The sequence below is a fragment of the Equus quagga genome, chromosome 11, assembly GCF_021613505.1.
Source record: "Equus quagga isolate Etosha38 chromosome 11, UCLA_HA_Equagga_1.0, whole genome shotgun sequence".
In the NCBI taxonomy this organism is placed as follows: Eukaryota; Metazoa; Chordata; class Mammalia; order Perissodactyla; family Equidae; genus Equus; species Equus quagga.
Genome location: NC_060277.1, coordinates 33226073 through 33248464, shown reverse-complemented (window position 1 = coordinate 33248464; position 22392 = coordinate 33226073). Strand labels below are relative to the sequence as shown.

At 36.3% G+C, this 22392-nt stretch overlaps 1 protein-coding gene across 4 annotated transcripts; it reads right to left on the bottom strand.

The window, feature by feature from the left end:
- Positions 1–749: 749 nt before the first annotated feature.
- Positions 750–18684, bottom strand: COQ3 (coenzyme Q3, methyltransferase). Of its 4 annotated transcripts, none has more exons than XM_046675626.1 (9): positions 18554–18666; positions 16023–18131; positions 12988–13989; positions 11491–11617; positions 9165–9317; positions 7121–7220; positions 5181–5423; positions 2273–2432; positions 750–1097 (listed from the first exon to the last, which is right to left on the bottom strand). In XM_046675626.1, the coding sequence occupies exons 4-9, from the start codon at positions 11547–11549 to the stop codon at positions 877–879; spliced, it is 936 nt and encodes a 311-aa protein (XP_046531582.1). In that variant the 5' UTR covers positions 11550–11617; positions 12988–13989; positions 16023–18131; positions 18554–18666; the 3' UTR covers positions 750–876. The 4 variants fall into 4 exon arrangements, with proteins under 4 accessions (XP_046531582.1, XP_046531583.1, XP_046531581.1 ...); XM_046675627.1 differs by having other exon boundaries at positions 16023–16121; positions 18554–18635; XM_046675625.1 differs by having other exon boundaries at positions 12988–18131.
- Positions 18685–22392: the final 3708 nt, after the last annotated feature.

Sequence of the window (22392 nt, the reverse complement as noted above, 5' to 3'; positions counted from 1 at the left end):
AAAATCCTTTCTACTTAAAAAAAAGGCACCATACAACATTATGGGACTATATAGAGAAGTATGTCCAACATAATCTGAAATTCTTGATTTTAATGTTTGAATTCAAATCTAATATATATTTAACATTCCATTTGCTTTCCAGGAAACTAAAATTTAAAAGAAAAAATGTTTTTTATCTTCCCAAATAAAAGTGGTATAAAACTATATTTAGTTTTCATCAGTCAGAAGCATAACTGCCTTTAACTAAAACTAAATAAAGGACAATACAGATTCCTTTAAATTAAATCATATTATACCACACATACATATATATACACACACACACACACACACACACATATGTAAGATGAAGTGAAATATGAGCACCCTATTTATATAACTAAGGCTGAGGAACTTAAATTCCTAGATCACACAACACCTTGACAAAACGTTTTTTTTTTGGTGAGGAATATTGGCTTGAGCTAACATTTGTAGCCAATCTTCCTCTTTCCACTTGAGGAAGATTGTCTCCGAGCCAACACTTGTGCCAATCCTCCTCCATTTTGTATGTGGGATGCTGCCACACCATGGCTTGATGAGCAGTACATAGGTCCACACCTGGGATCCGAACCTGCAAACCCCAGACTGCCAAAGTGCAGCACGTGAACCCAACCACTATGCAACCAGGCTGGCCCCCTTGACAAAACTTTCTTATCTGTAGAATAATCCCCTGAAAGTAGCTATTAGATGAAATAACAAAAACTTTTATCCAAGGTTTTAGCTCTTTTTATTGACTTTCTTTTCTTCATGATCCTCTCTCAAAAGATAAATTACCTATTTTTCATATTTGTAAACATCAGACATTCAAGTCATATTACTACAGTCCTTAGAAACAATTCATTTCTTCACCTCTTCGCGCACACCTGCGTTGGTGGAGGCTGTAGCTTGGAGCTCTTCGGTTTCCTCCTTTAGAACAGACTCCGCAGGCACCTGGTGTTCCTGAGCCCCGGATTTCACAGCATGAGCTGCATAGTTAAGGCTGGTGTTCTCACTCCAATGCCAGTACCGGGAGAAGGGGTTGTAGAACATTCCTGCCACCGTTTGAACAGACAGACCATCTGAAAATGAAAATCAGAAAGAGTAGATTTAATAAATAGTTCAAGTGCCGAAAGTCTCATGCAGCTCTCCATATTAAAAAAGGATTCCTAACTCAGTAGGCAAAATTACTCTGTCACCACGTACAGATCATTCTTTGCTGCAGCGTAGAACCTAAACTCTAAGGTGGACTTCCGGGGTCAGATCCCAGCCCTGGCACCTAACAGATGGTGACCCTGGGCATCACTTAATCTTTCTGAACCTCTCAGCTTTCTCACATCTACAGAACATATATCATAGAGGTGTTAGGATTAGATGAGGTATGTGTGTAAAGCAGCAGTGTTTGAAATTTGGCAAGTATTCAATAAATCTTAGATGTATTAGGATATACCTGCCAACAAGTGATTGTTCCTATAAAGCATCTTTAAAATATTTTTTCTACTCTATTTTCAACAAGGTTACTTGCAGAAATTTTTAGAACTTACTATATTGCATCAGACTGATAATATTCCAAGTAAAATCAAGTTTATTGATACACTGTTAGATGAACAAAAAGCTTGAGATATCCATGAGTCTAAGTACTCAACAGGAATACCAAATGCCAAACAATCTGACAGATGTTATTATTCGCCAGGAACTCAACACATAAATCAAGTGCTCATGATGTGTAAGGCAGAGCTAGGCTTTACAGGGAGTACAAAAAGGAGACATGGGCTTGCCTTCAAGCCGGAAAGGAGGTTAAAAATACCAAAATAACCATAATATAAGGCATGCTATAACTAGCATAAAATGCTTAAAAAGTGACACTGAAGTTCAAAATACGTCCAAAAATAGAGGGATCAGGAAAAATAATATGTAAGATAAGCTGACACAAGCAGGCTTTCAATAGGACAAACAGGATGTGTGAATAATAGATGTTTGTTCTTCATCCTTAAACAAGTGGGGACTAAACAGCCAAAAAGTATTCACTGATCGCCTGTGATTTGCGTGGCCGAGGGTTAGGTGCCACAGCTGAGAGGGAAGTGGTGTCTAACACGTACACCTACCTTCAAGGAGTTTATGATCTAGCTAAGGGGAGGAAACCAACATCCAAAGAATAGTGGCCTATTAGTGAAGTGCTAGGTTGTGTGATTAATAATCATAGGTCCATTAAAAGTTCAGTTAGGCCTTGAAAGTTGGAAAAATTCTTAATACTTACTTGATTCCAGAATGCTCTCGAGCATTTCCGGTGAAACAAACTTCTCCCATGTATGAGTACCTTTTGGTACAATACCTGCAATTTGCTCTGCAAAAACAATTCCCAAGGCATAGGACAGCTGTGTCTTGTTGATTGTAGTAATGAATAAAGAAGCACCGGGCTAAAAAAAATATGTATAGAAGTAAAATATTAAACGTCAGGAATGTCAGTCAGGTAAAGGCTTGGCTTCCCCCACCCTCCTCCTTCCTTCAATAGTCTCAGTGCAATTAAGATACATAAGTATGAATAAAATATAATTGGCCAAAATAGTATTTTTTCTCTTGGAAAATTCATTGTTAAAGGTAGTCCACTACAGATGCACTCACTGAGTTTACGCAACAGTGCTTACAACTTGTAAATCATATACTACTTCACATTTATATTATACATTCTTCTGTACATATCAAATACTTTATAATAAAAATACAGAAATGAGATCAGGCTGCTCTTCCTTGCTCCATGTCACACTGATGTTCCCACATGTCAATGCTGTTTTCTCTTTGGGGGCTAGACCTGTCTGACTTGTTTGGTCCAGCATACTGCTCCCATCTTGTGCAGGCGAGCAGTGCCAGTAAGTTCTCTGACAAAAACATTAATGATTAAAGTTTGAAAGTTTTTTGTTTTGTTTTCATCTCATTAGTATAAAAAATATGAAGAGCTCAAGATAAGCACTTAGATGAATGCAAACCATTTATGGGACTGTTTATTCTGCCATTTTTTAGCGACTATTATGGTGTTTCCTATATTTACTTCCACAAATGGCAAGGATGTTAATGTCTCCTCCCTCTTTTACATGTTCTCATTAGCCTGAAGGGGATAACATGCCAAAGATTCCCCCCAAAATAATCATATATATATATATATATAAAGAGAGAGAGAATACATCAAGTACCACCCAAATCAAAAATAAAAAAGATAAGAGGGGCCCTGAAATATTGGAATGTATCCTTAAATTAAAAACTAAAATATCAGACACTGTTTCATCACACATTGTAACTTTTCTCTATAAACCTCTAGTATTCTAAAATATCTTATTAAGAATCACTTATGTGTCAATTATATCTCAATAGTACTAGGAGAAAAGGAGCTGCCCTGTGGCCAAGTGGTTAAGTTCACACACTCTGCTTTGGCGGCCCAGGGTTTCGTAGGTTTGGATCCTGGGTGTGGACATGGCACTGCTCAACGAGCCATGCTGAGGCGGCGTCCCACATGTCACAACTAGAAGGACCCACAACCAAAAATATACAACTATGTACCGGAAGGCTTTAGGGAGAAAGAGGAAAAATAAAATCTTAAAAAAAAAAAAAAGAAAAGAAAAAAGAACTAGGGGAGAAAACCACTTATGAATATCTAATCTGTGTTCTGCAAAATCTTACTCTAAAAAATATTGGTGAGCAATGGTCATTTGTGTTTTAAAAATAGGCTTTCCATTAAAGCAAAAGTTAGTTTTAAATTCCATAATGCCAGCATTTGCCATATGTGTGAAAGAACCTCATTCATACATACTGACGGACACACAACACGAAAGTAATAATTAAGGCGTTTTGCCTGGAAAATAGGAGATAAGCCCAACAAAACTCATTTAAGGGGAAACACCATGAAACTGCTACAAACTGAAAGAGAGTAAGGAGACATGGCAACTAGATGCAGTGTGGGATCCTGGATTGGATCCTGCAACAGAAACATGACACTAGTGGAAAAACTAATGGAATTTAACGAGCTCTGCAGTGTAGTTAACAGCATAATGTCAAGGTTAATTTCTTCGTTTTGAGGACTGTACTATGGGTCATGTACAGGGCTGAGACTACGGTGAGGCAAGTGAGGCACGGAGGGCTTGAATCTGAAGGACGCACGCACGCACCCTCCACCACGTGCAAATGGAGAGGGCTCCGCAGACTGCGTGCCTCCTTCAATTTCGTGCCCTACGTGCCTCACTTGCCTCACCCTAGCTCCTACCCTTGTTCTATAAAACGTTAACAGTAGGGGAAATTGGGTGAAGAGTATATATTTGGGAACATGCTATACTATCTTTGCAACTCTTCTATCAATCTAAAATTATTTTTTAAAAAGGAGTATTTTTAAAAAGCTCTATTTAGGTAAGGCTAAGCATTTCATTCTTTTAGCTCTTGACTTGAGGGTGTTATCTCTTGAATACATAAACAGCAGCATCCATATAGTGACAATAATAATAATACTTTAAGGATATTTATTAAAAGCAAGTTTGGAACCACCTTCAGAGGACTACATATGGCAAATTATATAAGCACAATAGTGAAGTCTGGGAAGAACCAGACTTGGAATCAAAAGATGTAGCATTAAGCACCACTTAAGTGCCTACTGACCTTTGACTTAAAGACCAAGTGACCTTTGACATCTCTCAAATTCTAATTTTCATTGGGTCAAAGGAGGTCACAACAATGCCTGCCTTACTTTCCTCACTGGTTGTAGGTGAGATCATATGTATGAAGCAATCTTTTATCAGCTGAAAACTGTTATACTTATCACAGTTACTTAACAAATGTTAAGTGTTGATTTTTAGGTATTAATCCAAATCAATTTCTTAGCAATTGTCATTCAATGTGTATTAGGTATTTAATCCAGACTATACCAATGGAAAAATATCGCTATAAATCTATTGTTTGTATTATAACGTTCAGCACCAACATCTTTCAAGATCCCTGGATATCAAGATACTGGAGCTGGAAAACCCCAGTACTGAGGGCAAGCTGAGAGGCAGAAGTAACCTCCAGCAGAGATGCTGTCCCCTAATCCTGGGTTCCTGGTTTCCAGTATTATGAAAGATTTATTGCTATAGATACAAACACACACTTAAAAGAAAAAACAAACAAGTTAAGTCCATAAGTCTTACTTTCAACACTTGCCAGCAGCACTGTATAAATGTTTCTAGATCAGTCACATGCTCTACAACTTCAGAAGCTATGACAGCATCAAACGTTTCTGCAGTTTCTTCCACAATCTCTTCCAGGGCACAGGCTCTGTACTCTATCCTCTTATCCAGAACCGGATCAAATGATTTATGGCGCTGTGCTGTTTCAATGTTCTCAGCCACAGGATCAATTCCAATAACTGAAGCCCCAAGCCGCCCTAGAGGCTAATGGCATAAAAAACCGTTACCCTCAGGAAGAAAACAGAACACACGTTAGCAATAAAAAGCTTATCAAAAACGAACCAAGATTAACCACCAGGGGATGATTATCAGAGATCATTTATGGGTACATGGAAGTTCATTATACCATTTTCTCTAGTTTGTTCACGTTTGAAAATTTCCATAATAAAAAACCTAAAAGAACAATAATCACAACTACAAAAAATGTATCAAGAACCACTTGAAAAAAATTTTGTCTACATTCTCTGGATACATTTACATGCACATAGTATAGTATTAACATATTTAAAGTGTAATAAATGTAACACGTCATTATAAAAATAGCAAAAATTGCTGACATTCAAATTTTCTAAAGAATGATTTTTTCTTGATAGTTCTGTGATTAGAAATGACTCTTCATAGCTAACTCTTCTTTCAGCTTTTATATTCAATCATTTCCCATGACATGCCCAAGTTTTTAACACAGCCTTAATTTTGATCAAAACTTGCACAGCATTTATTTTACAACTCTTAGTCAATAAGTTAAAAGTATAAATCAAATTATTTTAACTTTAATGACATGAGACCTGTAATAATACACTGAGAAGACTGTAGAACACGTATAGTAAAACTGTGCTCATTTATAATTTGATACACTCCATATTCTTGATTCCAAGTGATGCATTTTCACATATTTTATATTTCTTAAAATTTTATAATTGATGTCAAAAGCAACCAGCCCACCGCCATATGAAGGACACGTTTTCTGTGCATGTGGAAACTTAGCTTTGCATCAAAGACCTCCGGTAGCCTCACTGTCAAGGTGGCTGTTACGGACCTTGACAGTACCACATCCCAGTGAACATTAGCTTACACTTGTTTCCTATACTGTTGCTTAAAATATCTTTCAAAGATCAGATTATAATGCAGCGTTGAAACAAAAAGTTATTGTGTTGATAGAAGAATACAAAATAGAGCTGCAGGGCATAAATTTACCATAAACTCAAGCAAATATTCTTCACAGGGAGAATGAGTATTCTTCCAAGTACTCTAAAGTACTTAAGAAGGGGAAAGCCCCACAAGTAGGCAAAACTCTGTTAAGTTTTGATATTGAAGCAAATGCAAAAGGATGGCTCATCACTGCATTTAAACCAGTGGAAACTGCCTAATCTCTTGGCATAGAAAAGACAACAAAATTTTCAAAGCTATTCGAATAACCAGTGCCCCATTTTTCTGTTAAAGAAAAAAATCCTTCACTATAATTTTCTGAAATTTTTATATATACATTTTTAAGAAAGTAAAAAGCATGGATTACTTTTATAATCAGAAAAATATTATACATTTCTTTTTTTTAGGAAGATTAGCCCTGAGCTAACTACTGCCAATCCTCCTCTTTTTGCTGAGGAAGACTGGCCCTGAGCTAACATCCATGCCCATCCTCCTCTACTTTATACGTGGGACGCCTACCACAGCATGGCTTTTGCCAAGTGGTGCCATGTCCGCACCCAGGAACCATACTGGCGAACCCCAGGCTGCTGAGAAGCAGAACGTGTGCGCTTAACTGCTGCGCCACCGGGCTGGCCCCATACATTTCTTTTTTCTAATGAACAATACTATTTGTTAAAGGATAAATAAGCATAAGCTCACTTCTTATCAATTTTTCTTCCCAGTTAAAAATGGCAGGAAAGTTGTAAATGACTTACTTCAGTTAACAATCCACCACCACAGCCAACATCAAGAATCTTCATCCCAGACAAAGGTTTTCCTGGCTGGTGATTAGCAACTGTTTTCAAAAGATTGTCTCTTAAAAAAATTCAAAGCATATAAGAACAAATTATTAATTTTATCAATAAAGTTTTAAAAGTATATAATTTTCAAGGAAATATTAAACTCATTTTAAATGGATTATTGATTTGGGGGTATTTTCAGCATTAATAACTTACTATACTATGTATAATTTATAAGATATTTTAAGTAGTCCAAAGCAGAAGGCTTAAAGTAAAGCTCTTGAAATAATCTAGTAATAATTATGACAATTATTACTTCAGTAATAATCTAAAGAAAAACTTTAAAGATAATCTATCTTAGATTAACCTAATTTTATTGGCTTGAGATATCATATACCTGAGACATCTATTAGCTACTTTGTCAGAACTTGCTAGACCATTTCATGTCAGCAACAAATAGGTTATTCTGCAGGGCTTAGAAGAAGCAGATTGGAGATCCATATATTCAGAATTTACCTATGTTCCTTTCTAAATTAAGCCTCTTTTAATCTTCTAAGTTAGTGATGTTTCCAAGATCATGTAAACAGGCATTCAAATCAAGTAAACTTAATTCTAAGATAATCATAGCAATAATTTACCACATATGCAAATATAAGCACACATATACACACACTGATATATACCTAATGGCATTGTAAATTAAATTTTAAGCTAGAGTATATGAATTTTAATTATACCTTATATTAAAATAAATGTTCCATACAATAAGGATATCTTTTATTGCTGTTAAAATTAATTGATTTCTAAGAATAACCTAGATAGTGGTTAAGTAGATAACTTTAAAATGTTATAATATACAGAAAGGGCCCATTTCAAATGAAGTCCAATCCATTCTTCACAGATCGGCCAAAATGATTCCTTTAAATCATAATTTAGATCATACCACTTCCCTTTCATAGCTTCCAATTATGCTCAGAAGAAAATCTAAACTTCTAGCCATAACTTGCATTGCCCTGGGTGATCTGTTTTAGTGTGATGTCTAAATAATGGTGTCACAGTAGTTTGAACTGAGTAGTTCTCAAGCTGAGGGTGAATCTGAATCACCTGGAAGGTTTGCTAAACCAGACTGCTGACTCCCCAAAGTAGGAGCACCAGGGTGAGACCTGAGAATTTTGCATTTCCAATGATTCCCAGGTGATACTGATGTTGCTAGTCCAGGGCCTACACCTTGAGAACCACTGATCTAGCTTAATAGAATGACATTTCTGCTTTTCTCTGCCATAGTGTTTCAGTGATCTACTAACTCAGTGGTAATCAAAAGGTACCAATATTTACTTTTGCTGTGCTGATTCTGGATGAACCAGCTGAAACCAATCAAAAAGTTTCTTGAGGGCATCTGAGTCTGATTTTCTGTGTCTATTACAGTGCCTTGCCCATATCAGCTGCTGAAAAATGTTTAGTGAATAAATAAATAAACGGACAGAAGAACGAATGAACAATTTCTTGATAAATGAAGTCTGATGAACCCTTGCTTTTCTCTCCCACAGCAAACTACAAGTCCCTGTAGTACGTGGACTGTGTTTCGAATGACGAATATCATAGTAGTTTTCACAGAATCTAGCCTCCAAGTTCTGTACAAGCTAAGTTCTCATAAATATTTATTGAATTGAACTGTCTCAGTAGTATTCCCTTTATCAGAACTGCCTAAAGGTCAAAGTCGCTATAAATTGACCTTGATGCCATAGGACCCTAGTTCCTTTTTGTAAGGATTTAATTCCAGTTAAGCTGACTGGAATATTTCAAGTTAATTTAGGAAAGCAGCCTAGAAATTAGGCAATATTATTTAAAAAATTAATGGTTTCAAACAATGGACATCTAAAAGAATCTTCCCAATTTCTAAAGCAAACTTAAAATGCAGCATTTTGAACCTAGGTATAAACCAAGAGGAAAAATGAACTCCTAAAAAGATGAATATTGAAAATAGCTGCATTTTAAAAGACTTAGACTCTCTAAAGGTTACCTAATGAATGGCACCCTCAGGTCGTTCATAGAATGAAGAGGCGCATACACTCCTTGCTCATCCCACCACCTGTGAGCCAGGGCCAGGAAGGTTTTCACCTCACTGCTGTCTACAGTGGTTCCAGAAGTGCTGTACAGTCTTGTCCAAGGGTACCTACAAGGTCAAATGAAGAACCAGGCAAAAACTGCCACTTTAAAAAATGTAATATGGGATACATTATGCAGAAAGATATTCTAATTTACAATTTATTAGATTCTAAATACATGTATTGTTCATTTTTGATGCTTTAAAACCAAGTTTTCTTATAACCACACTGCATATAAATATATATGTACCTATTTACAGTTGAAACAAAATTAATTTGCTTTTAAAGTAAGTTACAACAAAAAACGAGCTTTATAAAACTTGGCCTTGTGGGTCACATCTAATATTGATAGCTGCAGTAGTAGCAGTAACCATTTATTGAGCATTTACTAAATGGCAGGTACTGTTTAAGAACTCCACGTGTCATAAGTCATCTCATTTAATCCTCCCGGTAACTCCAGAAGGTAGGTATTATTATTGTTCCTATTACACACTTAAGAAAAAGTAGGCTCAGAGACATTAAGTAAGCAGTGGAGCCAGGATTTGAACCCAGGTGCCTCCATCTTCTTCTCTCCATTTCTACGGCTATCAGCCTATCCAAGCTCCCATCATCTCTTGCTTGAACCATGTCCTAGCCTTTTAATTAGTCTGCCTGCTTCCAACCTCGTTCCCATCCAATCTGTTCTCCACAATGCACCCAGAGTGACTGTTCTGAAATATAAATATGATCATGCTATTTGCCACTTAAAATGCTTCCATGGCTTCCCAGTGACATCAGGAAAAAGACCAAAATCCTCAGCATGGCCTACAATGCTCTGAATTATTTGGTCCCTAATTTCTTCCCTCTCCAAATTCATTTTCCACTACTCGCCTCCCCCTCCACAAGGGCGTTCTTTCCATGCTTTGAACTGACCAGGCTTGCTCCTTCCTCAGGTACTTTGTGTATGTTGCTCCCCCTGCCTGGAACATTCTTCTCTCATTCTCCCTTCCCTCCTCTATACACCTAATTAATTCCTTTTCCTTCTTCAGGTCTTAGGTTTAAATGGAACGTCATCTAAAAAGTCTTCCCTGACTCTCAAAACTGAGACATATTTCCCTATTTTAACTCCTACACAACTTTGTGCTTCTTCATGGGCTCTGTGATTATTTGATCATGTCTCCCTACTAGCACATCAGCACTGTGAGGGCAAGGCCTGCACTGTCTCGCTTACCATTTTATTCCTAGTGACTAGCACAGTTCCTGGAACACAGCTGGTGCTTAGGAAACATTTGTCAAATGAATAACCTGAAGGAGAAGGCCCAGAAAAGTACATAATTCATCTAAAAAAAATTTTTTTTAATCAAATGGGATCAAACAGGGACTAAACAGGGATCAGAGAGACACTACACTGAGTTCCAGGTCAAAGTACTTGGTAAGAAAATCCTCTAAAGGTTCTTGGGTAAAAGAGAATAAGGTTGTTACATTAGAATAGGTAATACCATTCAAATATTTACCATTTTTTTTAGCTACATAGAGTACACTCTATATTGATTACTTATCCTTTCAGGAGTTAAACGTCACTCTTCTTTAATATTATCTTGTGAACATTACCCTCCATTTCCATGCTTCATGCAAAGCCTCAGTAATCAAGGATTAACTTACAGTAGATAACAGTAGGTAGTTGCTCAGTTGGCTAAGAATGATTTCACATAGACTCAATCTTAAAGGAGCTAACCCATTTACAAGAAGTAAAAGCATGCACTTGGAAAACAGAGCTCATACTTTATGCAATATTTCTCAGAAGGGTAAAAATTAATTTATAAAATACAAATACAGAACGACATTACTTTGATTCAGTCTTACTACCTAGAATGTATACTTATCCACCTTACCGTATTTATGTTGCACTCAAATCATTTATGATTTTAAGCATGGTATTATTTGTGTCCTGTCATAAGGATATTATGAGGAAGTAAAAAGTACTTCTCCAAGTAACATAGTCTTTTATTAAAATAAAAACTCTCTCTGAATATGGAAGACAGATATGCACTGGATGTACAGTGTATTACAAGTTTCCTGTGGGTTTTAAATTTTCCAAATTTAAAAGTTGTGAAAAAAATAAGAAATTTAAATAAATAAAAACTACCCTAATCAAACCACATGAGCTATTACATACTGACAGGGTTTATTAAACACAATCAATACTAAACTATTATTGCACATAATTATGTAAATTTTTGTCACAGTAATGAATAAACTTACCTGTAACTTTTCATTCTATTAAAACAGACAAAAGTCATTTTACAGGATTTAAACCACATGATTCTATATTCACTGAAAATCCACGGTTTAATTGGTAGAGTCCAACTGAGCTGGTTCTCTGAATAAACTGAAAAAAAAAAATTAAATATTTAGAGAAAGCATTGCACAGTATGAATCCCTGATATGCATGTAACTGAAGAAACTATTTTATATAGCAACTTTTATTAAAATTGATAAACAAAATATTTTTTTCTTTATTTTATATTTTAGAATAAAATAAAGGTCTTGCATTCTGCCATCTAACTCTAATCAAACATTTCTGAAATTATAATTAGCAAAAACAAGTAATGAATATGTAAAAGTTTTCCATGCCATTAGTGTTTGCATCCACATTATGCCACACAAAATCATAAAAAAAGGAATTCAAATTAAAACATTACCTTTTAAACTAGGGTAATATTAATTCTGAGATTATTTGTCACAACTAGGTCAAATTCTGTCACTTCCATGCTAGCTACATGAAGTGGATTTATACATATGCTCACAGCCCTTTACAGAGGAAAAAATATACACATACATATGTAAAACATACTAAAATAAACACTCATCCAGTCTATATGTACCAACTTACATAGGGACCTGCTTTTATAAACTAGCTACTCTGCTGTAGAACATTTAGTTTTTCAATAAACATTTAGACAAATTAGACCTTAGAGGAAAGAAAATTACCAGGGATATTACATTATGATAAAAGGGACAATGCACCAAGAAGACAAAGCAATTCTAAATGTGTATTCACCAAACAACAAAATTTCAAAACACATAAAGCAAAAATTGACAGAACTGAGAGGAGAAATTAACAAATCTACAACTATAGTTGGGAGCTTCAACACCCCTCTCTCAGTAATTGATAGAACAACGAGACAAAAATCAGTAAGGACACAGAAGAACTAAACAACACCATCAATCAATAAGATCTAATTAAAATTTATAAAACACTCCACTAAAACAAAAACAGAATATACATTCTTTCAAGAACGTATGGAGCATTCATAATGATAGACCATATCCTGGAATAAAAAACAAACTTTCACAACTTTAAGAGAAGTGACATCATAAAGTATTTTCTCTGCTACAATGGACTCTAGAAATAAATAACAGAAAAATAACATGAAAAGAAGAAAACACTTGGAAATTAAACAAAACACTTGTAAACAATCCACAAGTCAAAGATAGTCTCAGGGAAATAAAATTGAAATAAATTTAAATATACTATATATATAAATCTGTGGACATAGCTAAAGCAGTACTTAAAGGGAAATTTATAGCACTAAATATTCATATCAGAAAAGAGGAAAGGTCTCAAATCAACAACACGCTTGCTTTATCTCTAAAATCAGGAACATGGCAAGAATGTAGTCTCATGACATCTATTCAAGATACTACTAAAAATTTTAGCTAATGCAATATGGTAAGAAAAGGAAATAAAAGGCATACCAATGGAAAGGAAGAAATTAAACTGTCCTTCTTTGCAGATGACATGATTGTCTATGCAGAAAATTCCAAGGAATCTTAAAAAAAAAAGCCCCTGGAACTAATAAATGAGTTAAGCAAGGTCACAGATTATAAGGTCAACACACACAAAAGTCAATTGTTCCTACATACAAACAATGAAAAATTGGAAGGCACAATTTAAAATGCTATATATATCATGCAAAATCAGTCTAAAAAAGAATGAAATACTTTCAGTGTTGAGTAAATCTAACAAAACATGTACAGTGCCTGTATGTTAAAAATTTGTATAAAACACTGATACAAGAAATGAAAGGCAGCCTAATAAATGGTGAGACATACCGTATTAATGGATTGGAAGACTCAACATCAATTCTCCCCAAATTGATCTATAAGTTTAATACAATTTCTAGCAAAATCCCAATAGCTTTTTCTTGTAGATACAGATGAGCTGATTCCAAAATTTATATGAAAAGGCAAAAGAAATAGAATAGCTAAAACAATATTGAAAAAGAAGAATAAAGTTACAGGAATCACAATAGCTAATTTTAAGACTTACCATAGAGCTATAGTAATCAAGACAGTGTGGTATTGGAAGAGGGACAGATACAAATATCAACACAACAGAAGAGAGTCTAGAGATTAAAAAAACAGTTCACCCAACTGATTTTTTGACAATGGTGCAAAGCAGTTCAATGTCGGAAGAACAGTCTTTTCAATAAATGGTGTTGAAACAACTGGATGTCACAGATAACAAAGAAAACTTCGATCTAAATCTGATAACTTACACAAAAATGAACTCAAAATGGACCACTGATTTAAATGCAAAACTATAAAACTTTTAGAAGAAAACATAGGAGATGATCTTCACGACTTATAGTTAGGCACAGAGTTCTTACATCGGACACCAAAAGCACAATCCATAAAAGGAAATAATGATTACATTGGACTTAATCAAAATTAAAAATTTTTGCTCTGCAGAAGATCCTGTTAAGAAAAAGAAAAGACAAGTCACAGACTGGGAGGAAATATTTGCAAAACATATATCCCACAGAGAACTTATAACTGGAATATATATAAGGATATTCTTTAAACTCAACAGTAAAAAACAAACAAAACATCAACTCCCACACACAAAAAACAAGCAATCCTAATCCAATTATAAAATGAGTGTGGGTATTATAAAATGGATATAAAAAGACATGAACAGACATTTCATCAAAGAGGATATACAGACGTAAATAAGCATGCGAGATGTTAAATATCAATAGCCATTAGAGAAATGCAAATAAAAGCCACTACATATCTATCAAACTGGCCAAAATTTAACCATCCTAACATTACCAAGTGTGGACCAGGATATGAAGCAACCAAATCTCTTACATATTGCTAGTGGGAATGTAAAATGGCACAGATACTATGGAAAGCAGTTTATCAGTTTCCAATAAAGGTACACATATACTTATCATACAACCCAGCAATTACATTCCTGGGCACTTATCCCAGAGAAATGAAAACTTATGTCCACACTAAAACCTGCATATAAATGTTCATAGCAGCTTTATTCATAATAGCTAAAAACTGGAAACAACCAAAATATCCTACAATAGGCGAATGGTTAAGCAAACTGTGGTATATCTATATCATGAAATACTGCTGAAATACTCATTCAAAAGGAATGAACTATGGATATATGCAACAATTTGGATGAATTTCAAGGGTATTTATGATGAGTGGGGAAAAAAAATTCAAAAGGTTCATACAATTCCATTTAATTAACACTCTTGAAATGGCAAAACTATAGTAATGGAGAACAGATCCAGTGATTGCCAAGGTTGGGGGTAGGGTCTGAGTATAAAGGAATAGTATCAGGAAATTTCTTTACGATCATGGAACAGTTCCACATCTTGATTGTGATGGTTATTACACAAATCTCTACATGTGGTAACATACACACACAACACGTGTGCATGCAAACGGGGTGAAATCCAAATAAGCTCCCTAGTTTAGTTAACAGTATAATACAAACGTCAGTTTCCTGGCTTTTACAAAGTATTATGGTTAGGCAAGATATCACTGAGTTGGGTGCAGGGCATATGGAAATTCTCTGTACTATCTTTACAACTTCTTGTGAGTCTTAAATTATTTCAAAATAAGAGTTTTTTAAAGCACTAGAAAGTACCTCTCCTACCCCTGACTCCAGCTATCTTGTTTCCCTCACTGGAGGCAACTATTGTTACTAGATTGGTATGTAAGCTGCTAGAGAGATATTTTATACATACATCATTTTGGGGTATCAATTTCTCTTATTTTATACAAAATGTATTACAATATATACATTCTTCCATACTTTGCTTTTTCCACCCATCAAGGTGTCTTGGAGATTTTTTCATAACAGAGTATAAAGAACTTACTTTTCTTTTAGGGTTGCATGATAATCCATTGTATGGCTATCTCATAAGTTATTTAAGCAGTCTCCTATTAGTGGACATTTATTTCTAATTTTTTGCTATTCCAAACACACAACATTGAATTACATAGGTAATTTCATACACCTTTGAGAGCACCTGAGGTAAAATCCCAAGAACTGTCATGCCAACGGACACGTGCACTTATAAATTTGTCATCGCCACTCATGGATTTTGAACTAATTTGCAATTCCTTGGGAAATTACAATAGTTTCTAGTGCTGGTTTCCCCACACTGATAATACATTGATAGTCACCGATGCGATGTATTTTCAAACATTTTTATCTTTGCTAGTCCAAAAGGTACAAGTGATATCAAATGGTATCTCTATAATTTTAATTTATCATGAGTGAGGTTAAGTGTCCTTTCTTAAATTTAATGGTGCTATGGTCTGAATATTTGTGTCCCCCCTCAAATTCATGTTAAAATCCTAAATCCCAAGGTGATGCTATTAGGAGGTGGGGCCTTTGGGAAGTGACTAGGTTATGAAGGTGGAGCCCTCATGTTTGGGTTTAGTGCCCTTATAAAAGAGACATCAAAGAGCTAGCTCACCCCTTCTACCATGTGAGGGCACAGCAACAAAGTTCCATCTACGAACCCGGAAGTGGGCTCTCACCAGACACAGAATCTTGGACTTCCCAATTTCTAGACCTGGGAGAAATAAATTTCTGTTGTTTATAAGCCACCCAGTCTGTGGTATTTTGTTACATAGTAGTTCAAATGGACTAAGTCATTCATATTTCATGCCTTGTCTTGTCATAGTCTCTGAACATTTGTCTCCCAAGCTTTTTGCTTTTTAAAATTTTGTTTTACTTTTTAATAGGTTCTTCCCAGTCTGCCCCAAATCCATTTCAAAGTTCTCAAAAGAAAAAAGTTTGTGCTTCTAGGCTTTTGCTCATGTTATTCTCTCTTCCACCATTTCTATCTGTACTACCTTTTAAGACCCAGTTCAAATATCACCTCCTTTATGACTTTAGGTAGGTAAATTATATATATTAGAGAATTATGTAAACTGTGATACATAGCTAAGGATATATAAGGTATTATTATGAAACTGAGCCTCAGATTTTAACACAGTCCCTGCTCCCTACTCAGTGATGACCACTATCGCCCTCTGACTGCTCCTGTTTCTGGAAAATTAGTCCACTAGTCATTAGTATTGCCAGAATTCTCAAGAGCTTTAAAAATCACTTCATTACAACTGAGAGAAACTAACTGAGTTTGTATTAATAAATAGGATCTTACTAGTTCCTTCTCTACCTTGGATCTGTGATCATTCCAGTATTTGAGATTTCAAAGGAATGGGGGAAATTTCACCTTATTTGTTCAAAAGTCATTTATCCAGTACCTATCAAGTACCAGGCTGACGGTGAACAGGCCCTCTGCCCTGCCCACACCTGAGTCCCAGCAATCACTGACTGTCTGGATTACTCTACCCTCCCTGAGCATAGTTGTGCCTGCTTCCGTCCCACTTTCTACACAGCTGCCAAGTATTACTTCTTAAACACCAGTCTGATTATGTTGCTCCTTCAGAATTTCCCACTACCCTCAAGATAAAGTCAATCTCAGGAGGTGTATGTGGCCTTTTGTGGACTTGTAATGGCCTAAAATGTCTCCTGTCTCATTCCCTGCCACCACCCGCCCTCATCTCCAGCTCTCTACGCACACCCTACTTTTCAAGGAACGCTGTGCAATTTCCCAGAAAGAAACCTCATCACAGATAGTCAAGCTTGTCCCCCGGCCACTCCGACAGCTGCTAAAACTGGCCAACGCCTTCAAGACACCTTGTTTAAGAAATTTCCCTGATCTCAAATATGTATTAGGTGCTCCTTCTATGTTCAGTCCCCAAATGTGCAAATATTCACATTGTATTTTTCCTAAATTTCTGATTCTAAAAGACATGTTTACTGAAAAAAAATTCCGAGAATGATTAAATGACAGATCGCCTACTCCATCACATATTCACTGCTAAAATTTTGATGCATCTTTATTCTCTATATCTCCATCCATATCTATACCTTTTAGTTCATAACACATACTGATTTGTAACGTACTTTCCTTACACTATATCCTAATAATTTTTCCATGTGGACACATGTTGATTGAAATAATTTTTATTGGCTGCACAGTAAAAGAGTACCAAGCTTATCACCTCTATAGGTGGGCCTTTAAGTTTTCCTCTTTTTTTTTTTTTTGCTTATTATATCTTGATCATAGTTCTATCCTAACACTGGCACCTGAGCTAACAACAGCTGCCAATCTTTTTTCTTCTTCTCCTCCTCCTCCCCAAAGCCGCCCAGTACATGGTTGTATATTCCAGACGCAGGTCCGTCTGGTTCTGCTGTGTGGACGCCCCCTCAGCACCGCCTCACGAGCGGCGCCACGTCCCCGCCGAGGATCCCAACCCGCGAAATCCCGGCCCCCAAGGGGAGTGTGCGAACTCAACCACTCGGCCAGCGGCCGGCCCTGAAAAAGACCTTTGAGGCGTCATTGATTTAAAAATTCCCAGGGCCTGACATACAGCATTCGTTAAGTGAGTTTCACATAAAGGATGAACTTATCTTTCTGGTTAATGTTGGGAGTGAAGTCATCAAACTGTCGTGTCAGGTTCAGTGCGTTATTTTCTCGATCGTATTTGCCCATACTGTCTCCTGAATTAGCCTATTAATCAAAAAGTAGTATAGCTGCCCTAGATGCTTTCTGGAAAGAGGCAAGCCGTGTGTACACTAAACATAAACACAAGGCTCCCCGCCGCCGGGAGGCCGCGGTGGGGTCCTTCCCGCCGCGCAGACCAAGACAGCCCGCGACCTTGAGACTCCGCCCAGCTCCTCAGACGACGGTCGCTGCAGACACGGCGGCGGCGGCCTGCATCCAGGACCGCTCGCCCTCAGCTATTTGTCCCCGCCTCTGGGAAGGCGAGGGCGGGAACCCAGGCCCGGCACTCAACCGACGACACCGAGGCCAGACCGAAAGCACAGGACTGGCGCAGACCCCGAGGAGCTCAACGGCAGCCTGCGCCTGCGCAGAACAGCGGGTCCGCACGGCGGGCAGCGTGCGAGGGACCTCCCCCTACACACACTCACCTGCCGACGCGGTGGAGCGCGGACAGTCTCCCTGTGCGACCCGGCACCCAGACCTTCGCACTCCTAAAAAACGACTCCCGGAGGAGATCAGCTTGCGGCTTCCCCACATTGCGACAGAAAGGACCCACCCCTTTTCCGGTCCCTCCCGCAAAAGATACCCCGACACACAGGTTCCGAGATCGCTCTTGCACCATCTGGAGCCAGCCTGATCACGGTTGTATTAATAACGGGTGTTATATTGTGCGGCTATAGTCACTCTTCACGCTTAGTATCTGTCACACTGCATGCAGCTAACCTACAGAACGTTCCTATTATAAACGAACTTCAGGGTCCTCTATTATGCCTGTTCCTATGGGACCACCTCAAACCTCGTGGCCAAAGTAGCCATCAGTCATGCTAATACTTCGCACTACGTGATCTAGCTTTTATTCCCGTTACTCTGATTACTTCATATTTAACATGTCTCCCAAGGACATTTATACTCGTGAGACACTGACCCTAACTTAGAATCACAAAAGCATGGAAGCACCTCTTCCCGAAGGGTAAAATTGTTTCCCCCTTCAAGGCACTCAAATGTCACAGAGGGCCTGAAGTCTAAATTGAAAATTTATTTACAAGTGACCTGATAATACTCTGGACAAGGATGTAGTAGGAGACTGTTAATCACTCAGGCTGGGCATTTCGAGCTAGAATGGTGATCAGTAACATTTTACTTCTAGATGTATAAAAAGCCTTTCCTTGGGTAAGCACAATGATAAATTTCTAACATTAAAGACAAAAAAATCACTGTACATTTTCAACAGGCCGGGTCAAATTCATAAAGGGTTCCTTGAATTAGTCAAATTTACTGCTTAGGACTGGTCTCTGACTTATGGCTTCTTAGTAAAACACTGGCCTCCTCCTAAGGGCTGCGGCTTTTCAGTTATGTCCTCTTCAGAGCTCCTCTCAAGATACATGACCATCTCTCCAACTGAAGGCAGAAAGCTCTGCACAAAAGAACATTTGGCATGCATTACAAATATTTGTTGGACTGAGAGACCCAAGGAAAAAGCAAAGTGCAAGTATGATTAAAGTTGTAAGTTTTTTATTTAAACGTACTTCCTTCGAATATACGACCTCACTAGGCTTCAGTCTTTCCACTACATTTTCAATTCAACAACAAAGGCAATCAGTGATTTGCCTCAATACCAACAGGAAAAAAAGCCTCTTGATTACCCACTGGTTTGGCCCAGGTAAGCAAAACTAGCTCATAGTATTTTTCTCTACAAATATCAACGAAAGGTTTTGCCAATGATACTTAAAGCTGAGTTGTGTTGGAAGGACTAGCAGTTGTAATGTTGTATATGGCCACTGTTGGAGTTATTTCCCCGACGATTGCTATGGTCTCACCCATAAATGTGTTCTAAACTAGAGTCTACAATTTATTTTACTATAAAACTAAAAACCAATTTAATATTTTGAAATGCAATTTTAAAATTTTATACACACTTTTTCTATTCAAGCTAACAGTTTTATCCCTTTGAAATAATGTACTACTATCCAGTCAGAGTTTAACTGGTAAGTTTTCATGTTTACAAAATTCCACATAAACTGGTAACTTAGGATAATTTTATCTTAACTTATAACACCACAATCAGAATGTGGCAGATTTAACCTCTATGTGTTAATAGGAGAAAACTATGGATGACACTTGATCAACCTTTATGTATAAATGTAACTCCTCACACATGAGCTATTTTAAGGGCTAATACAAAGCCCATATTCTCATTTAGGTTCATACATTACAATCAAATTTCACTTAAAACTGAAGAACTTAAGGCCTAGAAGTGTTCAAGACCTCAGGGATAATCTAATTCCACCCTTAAACAATTGAAGAAACTGAGGCCCAGTGATTTGCCCAAAATAATCAAGTAGCAGAGCCAGGATGATCCAATGAATCTAATACTATTTCCATTAAAGCATGCTTAGCACATTTTAGAAACTTCCATAAATTAAAATAGATTTTAATATAAAGAAACAGTTTAAATGTAAAGGTTTCCATGGGACAGTATCCACGGACTTTGGACCTTATACAATTCCTATGTAAAAATTCCCACATAAAATAAAAAATCTCATCTACTAACATTACATTTCAACTGTTTCTTTGAAGAAACAATAACTCAGACACTAAAAATAGACGTTTGGGAAGTTCATCTAGTGTGTATTATACCATTAAAAACATTCTTAAAAAGACATTTTACAATGGCAAAAAACATATACACCGAGATTCCACACCAATCTTTATTTGTATTTTGGGGCCTGAACAAATCTTTATAATTACCTCTTCCAAATTACATTTTATTTAATGGTGTGGTTTACCCCCAATTCCACAAAAACAAGTATGATTAATACACTAGAAATATCTTAAAAGAGAACCTCTTAAGACAATTTTTACTGACCAGTTCAGACCAATGATTGTCTCAGAAATTGAATCTATTAATTTTCTGGTGGAGTCATTTTAGAAAAAATTTTATAACCAAATTAGACATCTAACTAATTTATGTCTAAGTTTTAGCATTCACATCTCAAATCATGGAAGCCTTATTTTATAAAACTTTACCACTCAAGGTAAACATAGTTCATTACATGTCAATGAAATGATGAATTCTCTAAATTATCCACCAAAACCTGAAAAACCCAAATATCTAATTATAACACTGATGTATCTACTAATGATCATGTACATTATGATGGTGTTTTAAAAAATATCTATAGATTTAAATAAGAAGCTTGCATATTATGGCCGAGTAAATAAAACTGTCAACTACTACTTTTGGCTCTAGTTTTATCTTGCCCAAAAATGTGCATAACATAGCCAGCAGAACTTTTCTGTAGAATTTTATTTTGAAAATATTATTTCACTTGAAGATTGATCTAAAAAACATTTTAAGATATGAAAATGTTATACAACTTATCTATTACAAATCAACCAGATAATTAATTCTGTAATTAGGTACACTGTGTTAGCTCACCTACATAAAAAATATTGCACATTTTCCTTTATTTTGTCTCCAGATGTGACTGATGTCTAAACTATATAGAATTCCAAACTATTTAAAAGTTATTCTGTGAAATGTCAACTTTATAAATATCAGAACTAAATGCACTGTAAAACAACCATTTTGGTAAACATGCATTTATTCACAGTTGATTTCCTCTAGATAAATGCATAACTGCTCAAAATTATTTAAGAACCCGTGTAGAGGTACGAGAGTACACTATACAAATCTATTTCTACCTTCATTTTTAGGAAACACTGATCTTGGCAAAAATCTGGCTTATTTTAAAATGAACTATTGCTGGTAAGAAGGCATACTTTAAAACTTTTCTGTGACCTGCACCTGCTCTTTTCCTTTTAAATTAAAATTTAAAAGCATTTATTTTAGAGATTTATCTGACCATCGCAGTATAAGTGAATAATCATATAAAAGCGGACCCCAAAAGCAGTTGAGCATTAAAATGCCCGCAGAGCCTCATTTCACTCATTATAACTGCCTTAAATTGCTAGACCACTCACTGATCATAATTTTAAGAAAGTGACAAAACCAGACCATTTTAATGTTATGAAATTGACACAAACCTGCATAACACAGCATTCCTCCACTGAGCTGAGGTCATATTATACTTTAAAAATATAAATAAATACATTGAATTGTGAGTCTTACTTCTATAACCTCAAAGTGTTTAAAATATGCTTCGAAAACAGAAGTGGGTAACTGCAGAATATAGTTCCAGACTTGACTATTAGTGTCAAACACAATTGTTCCTTATAAATAGCTAATGGTGCACTGGCTTGATTG